General features: G+C 42.1%; 1 protein-coding gene across 2 annotated transcripts; it reads left to right on the forward strand.

Moving 5' to 3' along the window:
• Positions 1–633: 633 nt before the first annotated feature.
• LOC137267568 (sialin-like) lies at positions 634–19,914 on the forward strand. Of its 2 annotated transcripts, none has more exons than XM_067802050.1 (13): positions 634–713; positions 1,925–2,061; positions 8,634–8,716; positions 9,410–9,570; positions 11,318–11,551; positions 12,071–12,158; positions 12,627–12,722; positions 14,185–14,309; positions 15,836–15,988; positions 16,389–16,521; positions 17,950–18,100; positions 18,532–18,622; positions 19,064–19,914. In XM_067802050.1, exons 3-13 carry the CDS (start codon positions 8,641–8,643, stop codon positions 19,328–19,330), a joined length of 1,575 nt encoding a protein of 524 aa, XP_067658151.1. In that variant the 5' UTR covers positions 634–713; positions 1,925–2,061; positions 8,634–8,640; the 3' UTR covers positions 19,331–19,914. The 2 variants fall into 2 exon arrangements, with proteins under 2 accessions (XP_067658151.1, XP_067658152.1); XM_067802051.1 differs by having other exon boundaries at positions 650–713; positions 1,925–1,975.
• Positions 19,915–19,958: the final 44 nt, after the last annotated feature.

The following is a 19,958-nucleotide window of genomic DNA, read 5'->3' on the forward strand; positions in this document are numbered from 1 at the left end:
ACATGTTTACACACATCAGGCAATTATTGTGAGGCATTACAGCAACTTTATTACTGCTTCTAATGGTGCTGTCACTGAGTAGTTTGGTTTGTCTTTCTGAGATAAATCTGCATGTCCGTAGGAGGATTAGTAGTCTGCACCTGGTCATTGTCAGGACTGTTAGACACTTCGTCTGCATGTCTGTGTCTCATTCCTTAGACAAGTTCAGTCAGAGGATATCACCCTCACTATCAGAGTCAGACATGACTTGTCAATAACACCTAAGGATAGTTGGCGCAGAGCGACTAATGCCATTTTCTGTTTCACCTTTGCTTAACTCGGAGGAGGGAGGAACAGCACAACATGTCCTCTTTGGTCTTCCTTTTTTCATCCTTTACAATGTCCCACTGATACAAGTTTGCTTCTCGCAAACGATCCACAGGGGCCTTAGTGGCAGAGCCACCTAACTGAGTATGTAAGTGACAGATGACGTCTGATTAGTGACTCCTTAGTATGGATGCCATTTGTTCTGTACTTTGCGCTTCCTCGGACATAGTCGTTTATATTTATCAGTCCTGAATGTTAATTATGAAACTGCTATCACCCTTCTCAAACTCTATCTGTCGGCACCCAAGATAACAGGTCAGTGCATGTGTTGTTCTGTCCTTTCATATACTATTTTGTACACTTATCATACAGGTATAGCTGAAATTGGCTGAGCTGGCGTTGTGAAGGTAATGATTCAATTTTTGTCTGGCATAGTGGGTTGCATACGAGTCCTCTTTGATGGTTGACCATTGACATTGTACAGTTTGTAAGAGTGCATTGGCTTTCATCCACATGTAGCTGAGTCAAACACGCTCCGATGCAGGTGTTGCTGGCATCTGTGTACACTTTTTAGCGTCACAATAGCAATCTTTGAAAAGCTGGGGTGAAATGACGGTAATAACTGCACATGCCCACAAAATTGTGTACCTCTTGGTGTGGACATACCTCTGATTTCTTCTGTCCTCTGTGGGTCTAGCTTGATGCCATCTTGGTTGATTGTAAACTCAAGATATTTTGTCTCATGCTGGACAAACTCCTGCTGGTCATTTCGGCTTGAGGTAATGCTGTCTTGGACGTTCAATGCCTGAATGTGGTCGAAATGGTCCTCCCTGTTTCTTGAAAATGTCAGGATGTCATAAGGATATGTGAGGGCAAATAAATCCATACCTTCCAGAACTTTATTAATTCCATGAACACAGATGGTGCATTACATAAACAATTCTAAACCAAAGGTCACTGTGTTCTGTAGTCTGATTAGCTGAAAAAGATTATCAAATGGTATTTGATTCCCAGAAACTACAAGACTATTGTTTTGCTGTGTCATCAACAGTGGTGACGTCATTCAAATCATATTGTGACGTAAAGTTAGAACGAAGTCACAGATGAGGAAGCTCCAGATGCTGAAATGGGAACCAGGTGAAACGGCCAGCTGATGACACTTCACTGCAGTACTCATGATGTCGATAAACATGTGTTGGCCAATTTTCGGGTGTTGTTGAGTATTGTGTTATCGTTGCTGACACCATCGGTACCAAATATATTACCGTGCTCACATGATGTTTATCTCCTAAATGGGCATCACTGAAAAATCAAAATTTCCCCTATGACAAGTGAAAGCTGTTTGCTCTTCGTCATGTATGTTGATACCGACCTGCCAATACCCTAATTTTAATCCTAGGTTGTTAAGAAACCTGGCACGGTGGAAAAGGGGGATGGGGGGAGGAGGGGTGCGCGTGGGGGGTGGGGGTGGGAAGGGGGGGTTACCTGTAACTCTATTCAAGGTTTCCATACCTGTGTGTTCAAGGTCTCTATCACCTGCTGCAAGGGGGTCACTGTTATCTGCACTCACGTTGGTTATCTGCTTGCCTAGTTCTCTAAGAATGTTGATTTGCTTCAGAGAGTTGAATATCATCTTGACTGGATCAGGTGCCCCAGGAACAGTCGCAAGGTTGGTGGATTGGGACATCTGAGAATCTGCTGGGAGACATCCTCTTCTTAACTGGTAGCAGTTGGTAGCATTCAGCACCGTAATCGGTAAATCTCTCTGTTTATTCAACTTGATAATGGAATTACTGGTAATCCTGACCGGCGGCCAATGTTGGTGCCCACTACCTGATAAATACTGTCAGGTTCAAAGGGTGACCAATGCTTGACCTTCTCTCTGAACGCTATTGCGCTCTGAGGTGTCTCTTGCCAGTCAAAAGACAGAGGACACATGAATGTCCTCTTCCTGAGGTATGGAGGTCCATCCAACTCTCATGCTTGCAACCCTGCGTCAGTCAACTACTCACGTCCCAGTATCATATTTCCTTTAACTTTAAGTGCTTTAAGATGGCACCTCTGAGAGTAAAATCAATACTAACTTTACCTGCTACTTCCAAGGAATTAATAGTGACTCCAGTAAGGCTATTTTCTTTCAACGAAGTTAGTATGTATGTTTAATTAAGGTATAAACTCTCCTATGCATGAAGGGAACCTCTGCACCCCAATCCACCAAACACCTATATTTATGTTATTTTTTCAGTTTTAACTGTTCAGGAATTTGGTCTACCTACTGAATTAATTGCATTGGGTCTTTAACAACCTTTTTCTCCCCCATTAGCCACACAGTGAGGAAGGCAATCTAGTTTCAGTTTTGGGAACGTTCTGGGCAGTGTCTCTATATATGACAAATGCTTATTACAGAACCAACAGGTTCTTGATTCTGAATGGTTCCTTGACCTGTCATGACCAGAAACAGCGTTGACATGTTATGATTAACAATTACGCGCAACATGTCCTTCCTTGTTGCATAAAAACATCTGTGGGCGGGGCTAAGTGATCTTGTTCTTGTATGGCTGCTACCATGACATTAGTCAAGCTCAGAGTTGTCCTTCATTATCTTCATCTTTGGGTAAACATAAGCAAGCCTGTCAACAAAAAAAACACCAATTGTGTTTCTATTGTCAGATCCTGCAGGCCATCTCGTCCAGGCCAGCGTATGCATCTTTAATTTAGAAGCATTTCTCCAAATATCTGGACACTTTCTCTGGGTTTTTGTCTAGTAGTATAGACAATGGCAGTTTTGGACCAGGTCCTTCTCATGGGCCCAATATATAAACTGGGCCCTGTAAAAGTCCCTTATCCAAAACCGCCTTTGTCTTTATTACTACAGATGTGCATGCGAAATTTGGTCGGCCAAATATGGGCTTTTAAGTGAGCATGTGGTCAGGTGTGAAAACGGGAAAATGTAATTTTGTTGTAATTTAGGTGATAATTTTCCAATCCTGTTTTGTTAAAGCATAATTCTGCCATAAATACTGGATTGTGATTGTCTAATCAAAGTCATCCAGAAGTATATAATCACGTTATATACCTCTGATTTTCAAACAAATCATGTACTTGTTTAAAATCTGAATAACACGGTTATGGTAGAATGGAGATAAATGTATTGTGTTGGAAACTCAGCGGTATATAACAAACTTGTAATAGCTCTAAATTTGTATTTAAAACCTCACGCTACGCGTTCGGTTGCAAATCAAATTTGGAGCTATTATCATTTCGTTATATACCTCTGATTTCCCAACACAGTATGTTTATCTCCTAAACACCTGCCAAAATTTCAAGTAAATCGGTCCAATAGTGTAGGAAATATTCACTTTTTAGTTGCCATGGGATCAGTCTGGTGAAAGGCTAACGATCTTACATATTGTCATTGTCGTACTTGTTATAGTGAGTGAGTGAGTTGAGTTTTACGTCGCACTTAGCAATATTCCAGCTATATGGCGACGGTCTGTAAATAATCGAGTCTGGACCAGGCAATCCAGTGATCAACAACATGAGCATCGATCTGCGCAACTGGGAACCGATGACATCTGTCAACCAAGTCAGCTAGTCTGACCACCCGATCCCGTTAGTCGCCTCTTACGACAAGCCTAGTCACCTTTTATGGCAAGCATGGGTTGCTGAAGGCCTATTCTACCCCGGGACCTTCACGGGTCCGTACTTGTTATATGTTAGCAAGGCGAGGGGTGTTCTCAGCTGAATGAAATGCAACTCTCGATATTCCTCATCATACATGCAACGTCATGTTGAGGTATCACCACCACACCTCTCAGCAGGATGGAAGGCCGTTCACCTTGAATGCTGCTCGTGGTACTCACCTGATCGAGCTGAATGCACAACTTGTAGTAAGGGAAAAGTCTCAGTAATTTTGAGCTCATGATGGTTTCCCAAGGTTCGACGTCGTACTTAGAAAACCCAGGCAATTTTCGCCAAGTGTCTGTCCTAGTTTGATGAGTCGTTCTCTTTACATTAACTTTAGCATGCCAATCGACTTGTTGGGTTTTAGACTGGCTCCGAAGGGCTCGAAAATTTCATCATTCAGCATGCACACATTGTAATAACGTTGGTCAACATGTGGCGTGCATCATCGATAAAGATCTTGTTGTTTCTGTGCTGATGTTTGACCATCGCAGATTATATGTGATGTTTCAAACAGTGACTTTGAGCTGACCCAATGTGCTATCGATCACATGCAGCACTGGAATGGGTTCATCACTCGCGATTCCCGGGAGCGTGATGCACGTGTTACATACACGCAAGACACTATCGTATATACGTTTGATATGTACACACGGAGAGTGTCTTACTCTCAAATCGCCATCAGATGAAGATCATGGTGGATGTCAAGGATGGTTCCCACTTTCGAGCGTGATTTGTCAATGTATTTTAAAAGAATAGGCTTTCAGTCACAAACAAAAAAAACAGTGTACACTTGGTTGAACAACCCAATGCAGTTCTGTCAGAGTGGTGCAAGAACGGTTTGGGTCATCACATTGAACAACATGCGTCGCGATGAGTCGGTCCGAGTACACGTATCATGTGTACTACCAGATCACATGCATCCAGTCCATATGATCGGCGTATGTATGAACTCATTTGCCGCATCAAATTCGACATTGATCCGAAAACGGTCAGTTGGCATAACCACAAAACCCACAGTTTGGACAACCATACAGTGGAGCGAAGTCATCAATAATTTACTGAGATGAGGTTTACTATGATAGAACTTCACTCTGTCAAGCAACAAATGGTGAGATGATTGCAGGGTGTGGTTGCTTTCACTGTTTCAAAGGCAGAGCAGCCCTGAGACAAAAGGACGAGTGGAAAATGTTTATGCTGGACACGTTGAAACGATTTTCTCACGTGGTTACCATTTGGTTGAATGATTCGATTCGAACATATGTGTGAGCACTGGTGGATGTACAGGTGCAAACACAGTCTGACATCTCAGTGAGGGGACGGGTTACGACGTGCAGAAACAGTTCATTACCAATGTCGAGGATATCATCGTATCTCCAGCTGATCTGCCGAGTGCCACATAACGTTCTCAGAATGTGCTGGAAAACACCTGTGTTTGGTCTGGGACTGTACATGTCTTAGAGTGACATGCGACTGAAAATGAACAGAGTGGTGGGCTACAACAACAAAATTGTGAAATTGTCATCACAACCGCCGATCAAATCGCTAATCCCAATATCAACGTCCTGAATGTTGTGGCCCCACGAATACCGGAGAAATAAGGATCATGATGCCACTGTCGGAAGTCATCCCCTGATGACGAGGTCAGAAGCAGCAGCCTCGATATCCTCTGCATATGCAGGCAATCAATCAGCAGCACGTCAGTTGCAAATGCTGGTGGTTGGCAGGATCATGGTTTGGTTGTCCACCAGTCTAGCAACAGTGACGACGACAGGTTTTGACCGAGTTTGTGCCCATTTTTATAACATGCCAAGCAGTCATGAGATTCCTGGAAGTGTTTTGGTGGCTTTGCTTGGCAAGGGCTTCACTGACCGATTTCAGATTTTTTTTTCTCTAACTTCCTTGCCTACTTGTGACAGTCGCACAACTGGTGGCACTGGCAGTGGTTTTGCTCATTCTCCTGTCAGGAATACAACCTGAACGTGCTGGCATGATAGATGAAAGGCATCTTAATCTTTCCCATGGAAGACTACAAACCATTCGAAAGAGACAGTGAAAAGTTTTTCAAGCCCGAGGTCACAAAGGTAGAAGTTACACTTGAGGGAATGCCCAACCAGCTGTTCAGTGAAGGCATGAGGGCTCAGCAGCAGTGGGGCAAGATAACAAAACTGCCGTCAGCCAAGCATGGAAACCAACAAGTTTCCACTGTGGCTGGATATGCGATTCATGGACGATGAATCACCCTCCAAATTAAGAAGGCTCAAGCCAAGGGCAAATTTCACTTATATTTGTACATGATTATGGATGCACAACTGGACAATTGTGAAGAAAAGTGACTACCTCAACAAAAGCAACCGACTGCTGAGAATCAAGCACGGTCAACGTCAAAAGCAAAGGAGACAATTGCATGAGGGTGGCAATTCGATCCATGGTGTATCTGGCCACCATGCCTTCGGACAGACTTTCCAGCTATCCTGAAGACAACGGGCTCAACTGGCACGGCATTGACGAACTTTCGCCCATCTCCCACATACCGAAAAAACCCAAATCGAAAAACAGAACGACCACATCGCCGTCAATATATTCAGACACAAAGGAAATGCATCAGTTGTGCATAGGTCAGCAAGATGATCAATTTATTCATGATTCAACAAGGCACCATGCGTGGATCAAACACTCTAACAGACTGTTGTATGACCAATCGAACCATGATGGAAAGATACAATTTTGTGAATGGTACCTGCACAGCTTCACGCGAGCTGACCTGCTTGAATCGTACCCGTAGGATTGTCAAGGCGTGCGATAGACAGCTGAATAGTCTGAACAACCTGCCCGGAAGCGATTACACCATCTTGAAATTCGCCAACAACAGATGTTCATGGCTTACGTGACTTACACTGATTGTCATCCTCACTACAAATATCGACAATGCTTCTCCATCCTCAGACAAAAGCTTCACGCACAAAACGTAAGAGCACAAAGCCTGCAGGTTCGGGTGCATGGTCGTTTTAATCTTCTCTTAAAACAAAAGCTTTTGTGATGGCCTGGAACCCGCATGGTATTTCTCCTCTCCTCTCTTGGGGTGCCCTGTTGAAAAAGACGGGCGTGAAGCTGAAAGTATGGCATGCACCTTTTCATCGAAAAGGGTTTGTGAGACATGATGTCCATGGCCTCCAAAAATTATGACAAAGCCAACAAAAAGTTAGTGAAAGGCCACGACCCCGGCAGCCTGACCAAACACCTCCTGTACCTCGACAGCAACAACTTGTACAGCTGGGCCATGAGCCAGTATCTCTACACAGGGGCATTTAAATTGGTTTCCTCAATCATTGTCGCGAACCTTGCACAGGATTCGAACAGAGTCTGTTTATTCAAACTGGACTTGGAATACGCAGCAATACTACATTGCTCGCACAACAGCTATCCCTTGGCTCCCGAACGATTGATGGTGAACCCCGGCTTGGATGTCCAATTATCAACAAACCTAGCTGTGAAACAACAAGCCGGTCAATGTCAAAACACTCATGCCGAACTTGAGGAACAAAATGAAATACATTATTCACCATCGCAACCTGCAGCTGCACCTGTCTCTGGGCATGAAATGCACGAAAATCCTCCGAGTGCTCAGGTTTGACCAAAGTCTTTCAGTGGAACGTTATATCTGACTGAACATGGACTTGCAAATGTGGTCACCAGCAATTTCGAGAGAAAAAAACATTCAAGGTCAAGAACAACTCAGTGTTCAGCAAGACCATGGACAATTTGGGAAAACATGCCAATGTAAAGTTTTCAAGATCAAGCAATGAAGAAAAACTCTGAAAACTCGTTGCCAGTTTCGGGTTCAACCAGATTAAGATATTCAACGACAGCTTGGCTGCACATTGACAAAAGTACATTGCCGAGAGTGGTAGTTGACATCAACCGCGAAGTCACACGACTCATGGGCAAGAGACCCATCAATGACATAAAAATTTAATCCATGAAATCGTTACCAGCAGCACGTCGCGATAAAACAGAAGAGAAACCTCTACCAGACGTGGTCAGCGTTAGGTACTTGTACCAGCCAGGCAAACATGAGGGAGACAGCGGAAACCGCTACCAGACTGGGTCAGCGTTAGGTACTTGTACCAGCCAGGCAAATGTGAGGGAGACAGCAGAAACCACTACCAGACGGGGTCAGCGTTGGGTACTTGTACCAGCCAGGCGAACATGAGGGAGACAGCAGAAAACAGCAGCAACGTTGAATCTATTTGCTGAGAATATATTGTAGAATAAACAACAATACAAATACATAGATATTTTAAAATCTACCCCATGGTATGGCTGAGAAATTTAAGGACGTTTCGAAAAAGAGATCAAAATGTGACTACATGTGTCTAGGATAGCATATGCACTGGGGGAATAACGTGTGAAGAATATAGCATTTGCACTGGGGGAATAACGTGTGAAGAATATACCATAGGCACTGGGGAAATAACGCGTGAAGAATATGGCATATGCACTGGGGGAATAACGTGTGAAGAATATAGCATATGCACTGGGGAAATAACGTGTGAAGAATATAGCATATGCACTGGGGAAATAACGTGTGAAGAATATAGCACATGCATGTCGCAATAAACAAGATGATGTTCACTTCAAAGGGACACCATGACAGGAAAGATCGCCGTATCCACTGGACCTCAGCACAAGCAACCAGCGTCCGATGATACAGACAACTCTAGCCGTAAGTACGATGAGAGATTGGTCGTTTGATGTTCCTCGGGACAAGGGTCTTCAACATTTTCTTGCCTCACACATACATGTCGTTTTCTGATTCTTCTGGGCTCTTCTAATACTTTCAGTGTACTCCACTTAGAAGCAAGTAACATTTTCTATGTACTCCACTAGGAATGTCAAACTCATTGGGTAGTTTGTGGTTGTAATTCTTGAACTCGAATAACATTGTATCACGTAATTAAGTTGCTTGCTTGCTTGTTTGCTTGTTTGTGTAGTTGTTTGTTTAGGCAGTTGGCTCGTTGGATGCATGCTTGCTTGCTATTTTCGGAAGATCTCTTTCCCATAAACGTTTGGGAACACCAACCAAGCTGGATAGTTTAATGTGCAGTAAAAAACCCCTCCTCATTACGCAAACGGCACAGTATATTTGTACGGCTTTTTAACTGAGAACGTCAAGCTTTGGTATGTGCTGGTAGTCATGAGAAGTATAGCTATGCATGTTTTATTTATTTAATTTTAATGGGCCTGCAAAGAAGGATTGATTGCTTAAAGTCCAAATCTAATGTTCCGTTGCCTGCTGATGCAAACCTATTGATGAGTTTATCATCTCATTATCAATTTGTATATTTGTGAATCCAAATAGCCAATAAATGCGGTTTCTTCTAGAACATCTGGCGAAAAACGTTTTAATTTCTTTCAGATTCCGTTTGTTGTTCTCAGAGATTAATTCTGGTGTTAATGACATGTCTGGGGGCTGTCATGGTTGAGTCCAATAGGTCCAACCTCAGCGTGGGCATCGTGTGCATGGTCAACGACACCGACAGCTACATTAACGGCACAACGACTACCGCACAGTCAAAGGTATAGCTCACGTCCAGACTAATGTTTAGGTATACTAGCCAGAAAAAGAAACGCATAGACGAGAAATCTGTTGCGAACATGCATAACTTGTCCACAAATAGACTTTAGTGCATGAAATTTCAGACCAGTTTAGAAGAGAGTAATGCCAGTACAACCAAATGGATACTTTTAGATAACAGAGACGCTGAGCGCGATGGTGACGACGTAGCACGACCCCTAAGTCGGGTTTCCTGGCTCTCAGACTAATCTCTTTCATCCTGTTCCGTACAGTTTGACTGGACATCCTCTGATGCTCAGGCACCCTGGCTGTTGTGGTCTCACACGTATTAGTACGATCACACAACTGTAGTATGTACCGACCTTGAGTTGCAGTGGTATCTCGAGGTCTGCCTGTACGGGGACAGTCATTTGTTTACCTGTTTCGTTGCAACGAGCTGCAAGCCATGTATCGTGCTCAGACTAACATTTCGACACTTGCAGCTGGCAAGAGAGGATTGGTATTCTCCAGCATGTATTCTTCAAATGGCGATGTTCAGTGTCATAGAGTCAAGACGTGACGTAGTGATTTGACCTTTAAACTCCTTCAAAACGAATGCCAATTTCAGAGTATAATCTGGATTTTTATTGCAAGACACTGAATGCTCTTTGATGCACAATTTCTCATCCTTGTAAGACATTTCATCAAAATCAACATTTTCAGATAGTGTAAAATCATGTAATCAACCCTTTTATTACATATTCTGATGATTGTTAAAGCACAATAGGTAATTAGTAGGTTTTTAAGATACAAATCGCCTATGCGTTTCTTTTTGGGATGGTATATAATTTCTGTAGTTTTAATTTTAATGTTTATATTTATCAGTATGGTTGTATCATAACTCGAATATGAGGACAATCTGCAGTCGTTCCATGTATCAATAATTTAAGCGTTACAACAAGGGTTGGACAGAATAGAACTGTGAGACAGCAATATTTGAAGCCTGGCGCTAAACGCTCTCCGTGAGGACAATCTGAACATAATTTACACTTGTCAAAATGGCTTGTTAAGGTCCCCGGAGTATTCAATTAAAAAAAAGTGAACATTATAGTGCAGATGTTATTAAAATGCTATTCGACAGAAAACAGTCACGAAACTTCAACAAATGTAATGTAATTATGTTACCTATATAAGTGAGTGCGTATGGTTTTACGGCGCTTCTATCAATATCGCAGCAATTTCCAGACTTGCTTCACACATTGAACCTATATGGGAATTCGAACCTTTACCTGAGGGGCGAACGTATTAATAACTGGGCGACCAGCACCGCTCCATTTTTCGAAAGCAAAGCAAAAACGTGATGAGCAGCTATGAGCACTAGTGTAGTTTATGGGACGGTGGGGTAGCCTAGTGGTTCGCTTGTCACGCAGAGAACCCGCGTTCGATTCTCCCCATGGGTACACTGTGTGAAACCCATTTTGTATCCACCGCCGTGACATTGCTGGAATGTTGGTAATAGTGGTGCAAAACGTAACACCCTCTTTAAACACTAGGTTATCCCACAGTCCACGATGTCTGTATCACGTGACCAACCCGTGTTATTCTGAGGTTATAGAAAGGGCGAATGGTGACGAGTACGTTAAACATCCATTTCTTGTTATATTTTAGAAAAACTATGAAACCGAAATGGATGAAAATAGTTTTTAAACAACAGTTCATAAAAGGGTGACTTTTCCAACTACATATGCAAGGACAAACGTTTATTTTCAGAATGCCGAGTTCTACTGGTCCAAAACAGAACAAGCTGGAATTCTCAGCGCCTATTACTATGGTTACATCGTAACACAGTTGCCCTCGGGAATGCTAGCCGCCAAATATGGCGGGAAATACGTCATGTTAACTGGGTTGCTGATTGGCTCGATCACCTCTGTGCTTCTACCAATCGGCGCTCGGACCTCCATTTACCTCGTGTATGCGCTGCGAGTGATGATGGGATTGGCTATGGTACGTATGTTAAGAGGCATAATGAAGTACTGCATTTCATGTAGGCATCTATCAGGTTTATTATGATGGCATGGATCAAGCAAGTCAGCGAGTCAGGGTAGGTCTCCCCTGTCTGATTATGATGATGAAATTTGAAGATAGATTTGAGAAGCATTCAGAAGTTCGCTTGCAAGTAAAAGGCAAATATTATGGATGACGAATTCACCTGACCAAGAAGCAAGAAATAGCCAAGAAAGGTTGTAACATACAAAAAAGAAGATGTCATTCATAATATTTGCCTTTTACGGGATTTATGGAAATTCCAATCAGAATACAATCACCAAAGGCCACCATACATTTCGTTAAAACAGGGAAATGCATTTAATGAAGCTCTGAATAATCTACGATGTAGATTCTTATACCAGTTATAGCTTTAGGCTTGATGCGTCCCTTACTATTGACTCACCAACCTCTAAAATGCCGATCACACTAATAACGAAATGTTCAGGACCATGTCCTTTCTCTTTGCACTCTCCTCAGGGAGTTTATAATCCGACTACGCAGGCCATGATTGGTCGATGGGCACCACCGTCCGAGAGGACTATCCTTGTAGCTATCAGCTATGCAGGTCAGTGCTTCAAGATGTCTTTCAAATCAGAAACAGTGAGGAATAAAATAAAAAAGCATCAGATGTTTAAACAACTGTATCTCAAGAGCCTCAAGGAAAATGTAATAAATATTCAACACAGTTTCAACACAGGCGCAAGTGAAGTCGACCAAAGCCCTGCTAACTTGATAATAATTTTATGATCAGGAAAATAGTGGGTCACAATGTGACTTATCACTTAAGAGTTGTTGCAGTGTGTATATCATAATGAATCGAAAATTTTAAATTTTATGTGTTAATTGCATAGGAAAACGCATTTTTGTTAACATGATTTAATATTTAATTTAAAATATAATATAAAAATGGAAAATGTAGCTTCAACGTAAGGAATCCAGAATCCAGAATGGATTCTTTGTCGATTCCACGTTCCTTCCTCTTTCAAAAGTAACAGTTGAAATGCAAGTAAAGAATGTTTTGGTTTTTCCCCAGGTTTCCCGTTTGGAATAATAAGCACTTTCACGATATCAGGATTATTGTGCATCTATGGATTCGATCATGGCTGGGGGTCCGTCTTCTATGTCCCAGGTAAACACGAAGATGAGAATGAGAGAGCGGGTAGGGCTGGGGTGGGGGAATTGGGACTGTCTGCTGGGGGACAGCGTCGAATAGTGAGTGAGACATACCCATTTTAAAACAGAGAGAGAGGCGTAAGAAAGAGTGACAGTAGCCAAAACCTTGCAGGACACCCAATAGGGCTGTCAATCTGAGACAGTTTTTTATACCTGGAAACTATGATCGTAGGTCCAAAATTATATCTTGACACTTTTCTATCTGTGTTTGTCAGCACCATACCAGTATTCGTGGGTGCCTGTGGTAACACCAAGATCTGCATCACTTCAATTTCCATCATTCGGCGAGCTGACGTACCATAACGTATCTAAAATACTTTTCAAAGCTCCAAAATCGCTCACTCACTCACTGCGTAGGGTATGCCTTATGTTGTTACTTAATGAACCTTGGAATGTTTTTTGTTTATGTTTGTTTTATATCAATGACACTGTTAAACATTTACCACAGCCTTAAAATCGATTTTCTTTCATCGGTTTTATCCAAACCAAACTGTTCCTCCCTCAATGTAATGCTGGCCTGAACATGAATAGTGTAACCCTGACAGTCAGGAGCACTCTGGAATTCGGAACCTAATATTTAGCATTGATGTTTGAACGTCTTTCAATCTATATGCAGTAAAACAGCCAAATATTGGTTAATCCGGATGACATCATAAGAACCTGTTTGTCCGGGTTTCACTTCTGTGTGGAGATGAGACTAAAAGTTCACGTGTGTGATAATTTCATAATGCCATTTAGAGAGAGCATGTTTTATATGACGTGTCCTGAGTATGTGTTTTGACATAACTTGGGTTATTGGAAACAGATGTTCTTGAAGCAGTTGAAAGCTATCCAACGGGCGTTGTGTAACCAAAGTAGATTATTCAACGATAGTGATCAATGTTACAACTGTGACCTTTCTGTTGCCACCTCGATACTTCTAATTAACAGTATAACTCTATTGAATCAGGTTTTTTCATTTAAAAAACCATTGGATTTGTGAATAGTTAAGACTTAGTTTCGGTGTCCTGGGCATTAGTTATATTTTTCAGATGAATAGTTTTCATTGTTTATTTTCATTTATAACGTAGACGTGGCAGAGTTATGTCCATTTCGTTTTGTTTACATCCGGCATCGTGTGCTTGATATGCCACCAATGAAATAGACTGTGTCCCCGCCGTATGTGTAATATATAGATCACAAAACCCATGGATGTTGAAAAGGGAAATTATACCAACACAAGATATTTAAACGTTTTGATTGATCACTAGCGAAAGCGCCATCTCTATTTCTGGGACAATGTGGAAAGCGAGGTAATACAATTATAGGGCCGTAGATTCATACAGGGTACAAGTGGAGATTTATCAAAACGCATACCTCGGAAATCATCGAGTATGGTAACCTCTGTGTATCTGACTGCTGCGTCTCCATACATACAGGAGCTGTATCAATCTTATGGTGCTTTCTGTGGTTTCTACTGATCGCCAGCACGCCGGCGGAACATCCTCGGATCTCCAAGAGAGAGCGGAACTACATCATACGTAGCTTAGGGGAGAAATCGCAGGTTGGCAATATTTCTAAACGATATCATGATGATTCAGGTTTATAACACATTAAACAAAACGTATGCATCTGTGAAAAATCCTTGATGCTTAGGTCATGAGCTCCTTATCCTTATCTCTTTTCTCAGATTGCAATCTGATAAAATGTTTCCGTCATTACATTTTCTTATCCTCCTTCAGCATACATATGTTTCCATAAATTCAGATTCATTTATTAAAGAATTATATCCACATGATCGTCTCCATATTTAATATCGTGGTCGGTTTAGACTCCCTGACAGATGTCGTATTCCAATTTACGTCGATCGATGATCATGCTGTTCATCACTGGGTTGTATGATCCAAGCTCGATTATTTTTAGACCGCCATCACATAGGTGGAATACTGCTAAGTGCGGCGTTAAACAACAAACCAACCAACGAACTATATTCAGTCTATAAACCTATTCATAAGAACCCGCGTTTGAATTTGTCTTCAGCAACCTGTGCTTGTCGTAAGAGGCGACTAACGTTATCGGTTCGGGTGATCACTGGATTGTTTATCTACCGACCGCCTCCACATAATGGGCTATTGCTGAGAGTGGAGGCAATCGGTGAGGACCGACATCAATTTTCCAAGGACCTTTGACACAGCTTGTTCTGACCGAAGCGGCGGTCGGGTGCCCTTATTGTTAAAGCATCAGCTCGTCACGGTGAAGACCCGGGTTCAATTCCACACAACGGTACACTGGATGAAGCTCACTCCTGGCGTCCCCCGCCGTGATATTGCTGGAATAATGTTAAAATCGGCATAAAACAGTACTGACTCAGTCAGTCACTGTTGCAACTGAAATACTGTTTGATGCAACATAAAATCAAAATCAGATTCTGATCTGTATCACATCTGAGCATAGTTAGCCAGCATTTTGTGACGTAAGGTCTGTGAAGTATGGAAACCTGCAAGGGACACAGTAACCGGTTTTGAAGTTGAAGTAGCCGCGGTAAATTCCTGTTATGTGTTTAGCGAGTATTCAGGGTAGTTCTGTAATGCACAATGAGATTGATGTAATTTCAATTCAAAGGTTTCTAGCTGCCCAGCCTCATTTTGCGCAATAGGACGGCACCCAGTAAACAGGAAACTAGACTGTTCTGTATTCAATGTTTTGACTTCGTCGGCTCAAACTGTATTTGACTGTCTAAGCGATCTCGAGAGAGTGAGTGAGGTTAGTTTTACGCCACATTCAGCATCATTCTATTCCTATGGCTGCGGTCTGAAAAAAAAGTGACCAGACAATCTGCAACATAAGCATCGCATCGGTCTACGGGAGTGGATACAATGATATGTATCAGTGAAGTGAGCGAACCTGGTCACCCGTTCCCTTAAATCGTCTCTTACAAGAAGACCATTTTAGGCGATTGAAGATCACTTTTAGGCGATCTCGGTGTTTTGAACACGATAACCACGAAAACACGTTAATGTACGATACATTTTACTGAAACGAGGAGCATCCTTCTTTCCAGCATTAACTTGCAGTTTCTTTCATTATTAGCGGAACTACAAAACGCCATGGTCGGACATATTAAGGTCAAGGGCGATGTGGTCGTTTGTAACGGCACATTTCTGTTTCGCGTGGCTCATCTACACTCTGACCACAAACACACCCACGTTTATGAAAGAAGTCCTGCACTTCGATATTGCAGAGGTAAGTACATGATCTTCTGTCAGTATAATATTGCGTGATGCCGCCATCAATATTCTACATGTATCGGTGAGTTGTATATGTATGGAGTTGTTTATGTTTCAATAGCCTTGCTTCAAGGCTATACTGAATGCTGAGGCCATGGATGTATAGCAAATCTATCCCTCAAAAGTGCATGTCTATTCAAGCTGACAGTACAGTCTTTTATTTATCATTTTTTAAGAAATTATCATTTAAAAAATATTCATGTTTACCTTAGAGACTTGTGCAAGGCTCGAGCACTCGGTAAGGTCCAGTTGAATGACGGCGGTCTGTTTATGATCGTGGTTCATTTTGCCATTGTGGTTTAAACACTTTGATTTGTTTATGCGAAAGATATACGAACACTATTCCTGTCATCTAGAACGGCTTGTTGTCGTCGGTCCCTTCGCTCTGTCAGTTCGTGTTTGGGTTGCTGGCTGGTAATCTCTCCGACTTCCTCCGGTCAAGGAAATACCTCAGCACTACGGCCGCTCGGCGTATATTTCAGTCAGGTGGTAAGTGAGTGGGGGAGTCACTGAATAAATGAGATTGAATTAACACTGGTTTTGGCCTCTTCAAACAAGGCTACTGCGAGGGGAACTAGAAGAAAGGTTTCTACCTAACAATTTCACGTTATCACAGCGTCAGGGCGTACCACGCCCATGAGTTCATGAAAACTGAAATCATACACACCGAAACGGAACAAAAAGCACCAAAATAGGAAACTAAGCTTCCCAAACTGTAACAATATCCTCTGAAGCCGAAACAAACCAGTCTATAACCTTCCCACATTATCGAGAATACGTTATGTCAGTTTGGTGAATCAAACTAAGGCAGTCAGCACGAAGTTAACACCTTAACTGCTGTGCTACCCCATCGTTCTGAAGGTCTTTATTGAGTTTATTGCCCAATCTACTGGTCGGTTTTGAGTTTATCGTGTCGACTCATTTAAGAGACAGAACACAAAAAAACAAAAAGGAAATGTACCCTAACATAGGATTGAGGTTCATGTATTCAAAAGAAATAGCACTTAGTCTTTTAAATTTCTCTGAATGACATTTTACTTTTTCTTATTTATTAAAAGAGGGTAAAACTTACTGAATACTGAAATCATTTTAGACACGAAACGGTTCAGGAACCGAAGCTTTATCATATGTGAGCTAATACCATAAGGAACATTTGCAAATAATCTTGGATTATTGAAATAATTTGATTAAGGAATATTAGATATCATTATTTACTGAGGGACAACTGACTGCCTTGTACAAGATACCCATGTGCATTGGTCGTATACGACGATGTCACAACGTCAGAATGTTTTGTGTGACGTCACTTTCATATGATGTCATAAATAAAGTAACTGTTGTTCGATTTCATTTCTCGTACCGGCTGGTGGTCATATGATAGATGCATTTGACACCGAAAATAAGAACTGGTGTCAATAAATTCCTAATTTTGAAGTTGTCACGTGTCCTTCGCTGGGTAGATGGAATCCCTTTGACATTCAGTACAGTACAGGCCTGTGAATATCCAGATTTGAGTCTTCAGCCACAGTCAGCACTAAACAGAGCCAGGGAGCTCATTGGCTAAATATGAACTATGTCCCATCAGATCGCCGACTCTTTTCAGTGCAGGGCAGGTCAAGGTCAAGGCCGTCTATGTGCCTTCAGCAACCCATATGTGCTGTAAGAGGTTGTCTTACTTGGCTGCATGCCATTCAAACTGCATAGATCAATGTTCATAATTTCAGTCACCGGATTGTGTGGTCCAGACTTGATTACTGACAACCAGCGTCATGTAGCTGCAATATTGCTGAGTGTGGTGTTAAACAGCAAACAAAAACAGTTCAGATGAGTACCGGTACAATGTGCTGATAAAATCTCGGTCATCCATTGCGACAGAGACTTGTTCAATCAAAACATATCTTGTTTGAATGTTTCCAGCATTCCTCGGGGCAGGTGGGTGTCTGATAGGAACAGGGTTCATGGACGCCGAGAGACGTTACTATGCAGTATTTCTACTGTCGGCCGCAATGTCATTTTTGGGTTTGGGGTCGGCAGGGGTCCTCGTCAACACTGCTGACTTTGCTTCAAGGTGGGTACACTTTAGCGAAGAGAGTCTCGGAGCACAAAACATTTGTACCGTTACCACATTCGTAACCTTATGGTAGACTATGGAGGTAGAGCATGTCGTTACGTTAAGAACGCCTAGTGGATTGGGATCCAGACCACTTATGCCTGTGTCGGGTATGTGTGTATAAAGCATGCTGAAACCAGTGTAGGTACTCAAACTAAGTTAAACGTTCTTGAACCACAAACAGTTGTACGTTTCACCGTTAGCTATAGTTTGAAACATCGAAACGAACATTCAGGTTGGGAGACAGGGTATTCTGAAGGACTGGTCTGTGTTCCATGCCAAACTCAAGAAAGTTTATAACTGAACATGCCTGCATGCACGAGTGCAGTAAGTGTTATTTATCAAAGAGGTGGATAAGACTGAAAAACAATATCACATTTCTGTTACAGATACGCTGGAGTATTGTTTGGTTTTTCTAACACCATTGCAACAACGCCGGGAATGTTAGCACCTCTCCTTGCCGGCGCCCTAACACCCAACGTAAGTGTTGAAGTGTCTGGGTTCGACACCGACTCTCACATTTGTCTCGGATTTATGTGAACTAAGGCTAAAGGTTCAACCGCACGACCGTAATTTAGACCATTTTCATAGGATTTTACATAGCAGCATTTCCATCTACTTGACCAAGGTCGTCTTTTATTCAGTATACAGACTATTTCATGATGGCCGAATAGTACGCATGCTGTTCAACATAATGTCACCAACGTCATATCTAGTTCCATGGCGACCAGATGATACAATTGTAACACCGAGATCTTTTCGGATAACTAGAACGTTATGAAATCATCCTCCTCCAATCCGTTTTCAAACAGTTTGTAAATTACATCAGACCCTGCAGGAAATTGTACATGTTGAAGACGTTTACCTCTTTGTAAAAGTACCAACACGGGTATGAAGTTTATGCAATATGTGTGTTTACAGAAAACCCAGGAAGAATGGCGGAATGTATTCTACGTGTGTGCTGGATTCTGTGTCCTGGGAACTGTCGTGTTCGGGACAATGGCCCAGGGGGACCCGCAACCTTGGGCCACGGAGAAGATGGAGGTGGTGGTGGAGGAAGACATGAAGGGTGACCCTTGGGGGTCGAACAATGATGTCTGGAAGGGTGACCCTTGGGGGTCGACCAATGATGTCTGCCTAACTGGCAAGCTTCATTTGAACCCGGAATCTGTCTCAACCCATCTATAAATGGTGACCCAGACACTGTAGTATTTTCCAGGACATCCTACATTATTCAAAAACATTCCAGGTCATCATTGGACATCCTACATCATTCAAAAACATTCCAGGTCATTCTAGGACATCCCAGTACATGCATCGTCCACAGCTCGAGCCAGCCAGCGACTGGTTTGAACATTTTAGAAGTCTGTTTGCAGTTGATGTTGAAAGCAATAACGCAAATAACAATCGTAACATATCACATTAGAGAAGAAATAGACTACAAACTCAACAGATCTCCAAGCATAGATACGACGATTCCAGAGCTCTCCAAGAATTCTGCTTATTTGATTGTACAATATCTTGAGCCTGTGTTCATTTTAATATTGAAAAGAGGTACTTGTTCTAAAACATGATCGGTTGGATTTATAATTCCCTTACATAAAAAAGATTTGACTAATCTGGATAATCTGGATAAGAGAGGCATCACCTTATTGAGTGCATTTAACAAAGTGTTCACTTTGATCAAACATTTATATCGATAACACGTTTATACTGCAGTGTGTTGTACAAGAATATCTCAATATCCAAGGAAGTAAAGTCGATACATTATATGGTGATCTTTCTAAAACTTTTTATTCTGGCATTGGGATTTTGA

Source organism: Haliotis asinina, chromosome 16 (assembly GCF_037392515.1).
Source record: "Haliotis asinina isolate JCU_RB_2024 chromosome 16, JCU_Hal_asi_v2, whole genome shotgun sequence".
NCBI lineage: Eukaryota > Metazoa > Mollusca > Gastropoda > Lepetellida > Haliotidae > Haliotis > Haliotis asinina.

Excerpts from the sequence above, each read along its gene's own strand:
- LOC137267568 (XM_067802050.1), top strand. The coding sequence starts at position 8,641 with ATGACAGGAAAGATCGCCGTATCCACTGGACCTCAGCACAAGCAACCA. Across the intron at positions 9,571-11,317 it reads CGACTACCGCACAGTCAAAG|AATGCCGAGTTCTACTGGTC; the intron begins GTATAGCTCACG and ends GTTTATTTTCAG. Across the intron at positions 15,989-16,388 it reads TGCACTTCGATATTGCAGAG|AACGGCTTGTTGTCGTCGGT; the intron begins GTAAGTACATGA and ends CCTGTCATCTAG.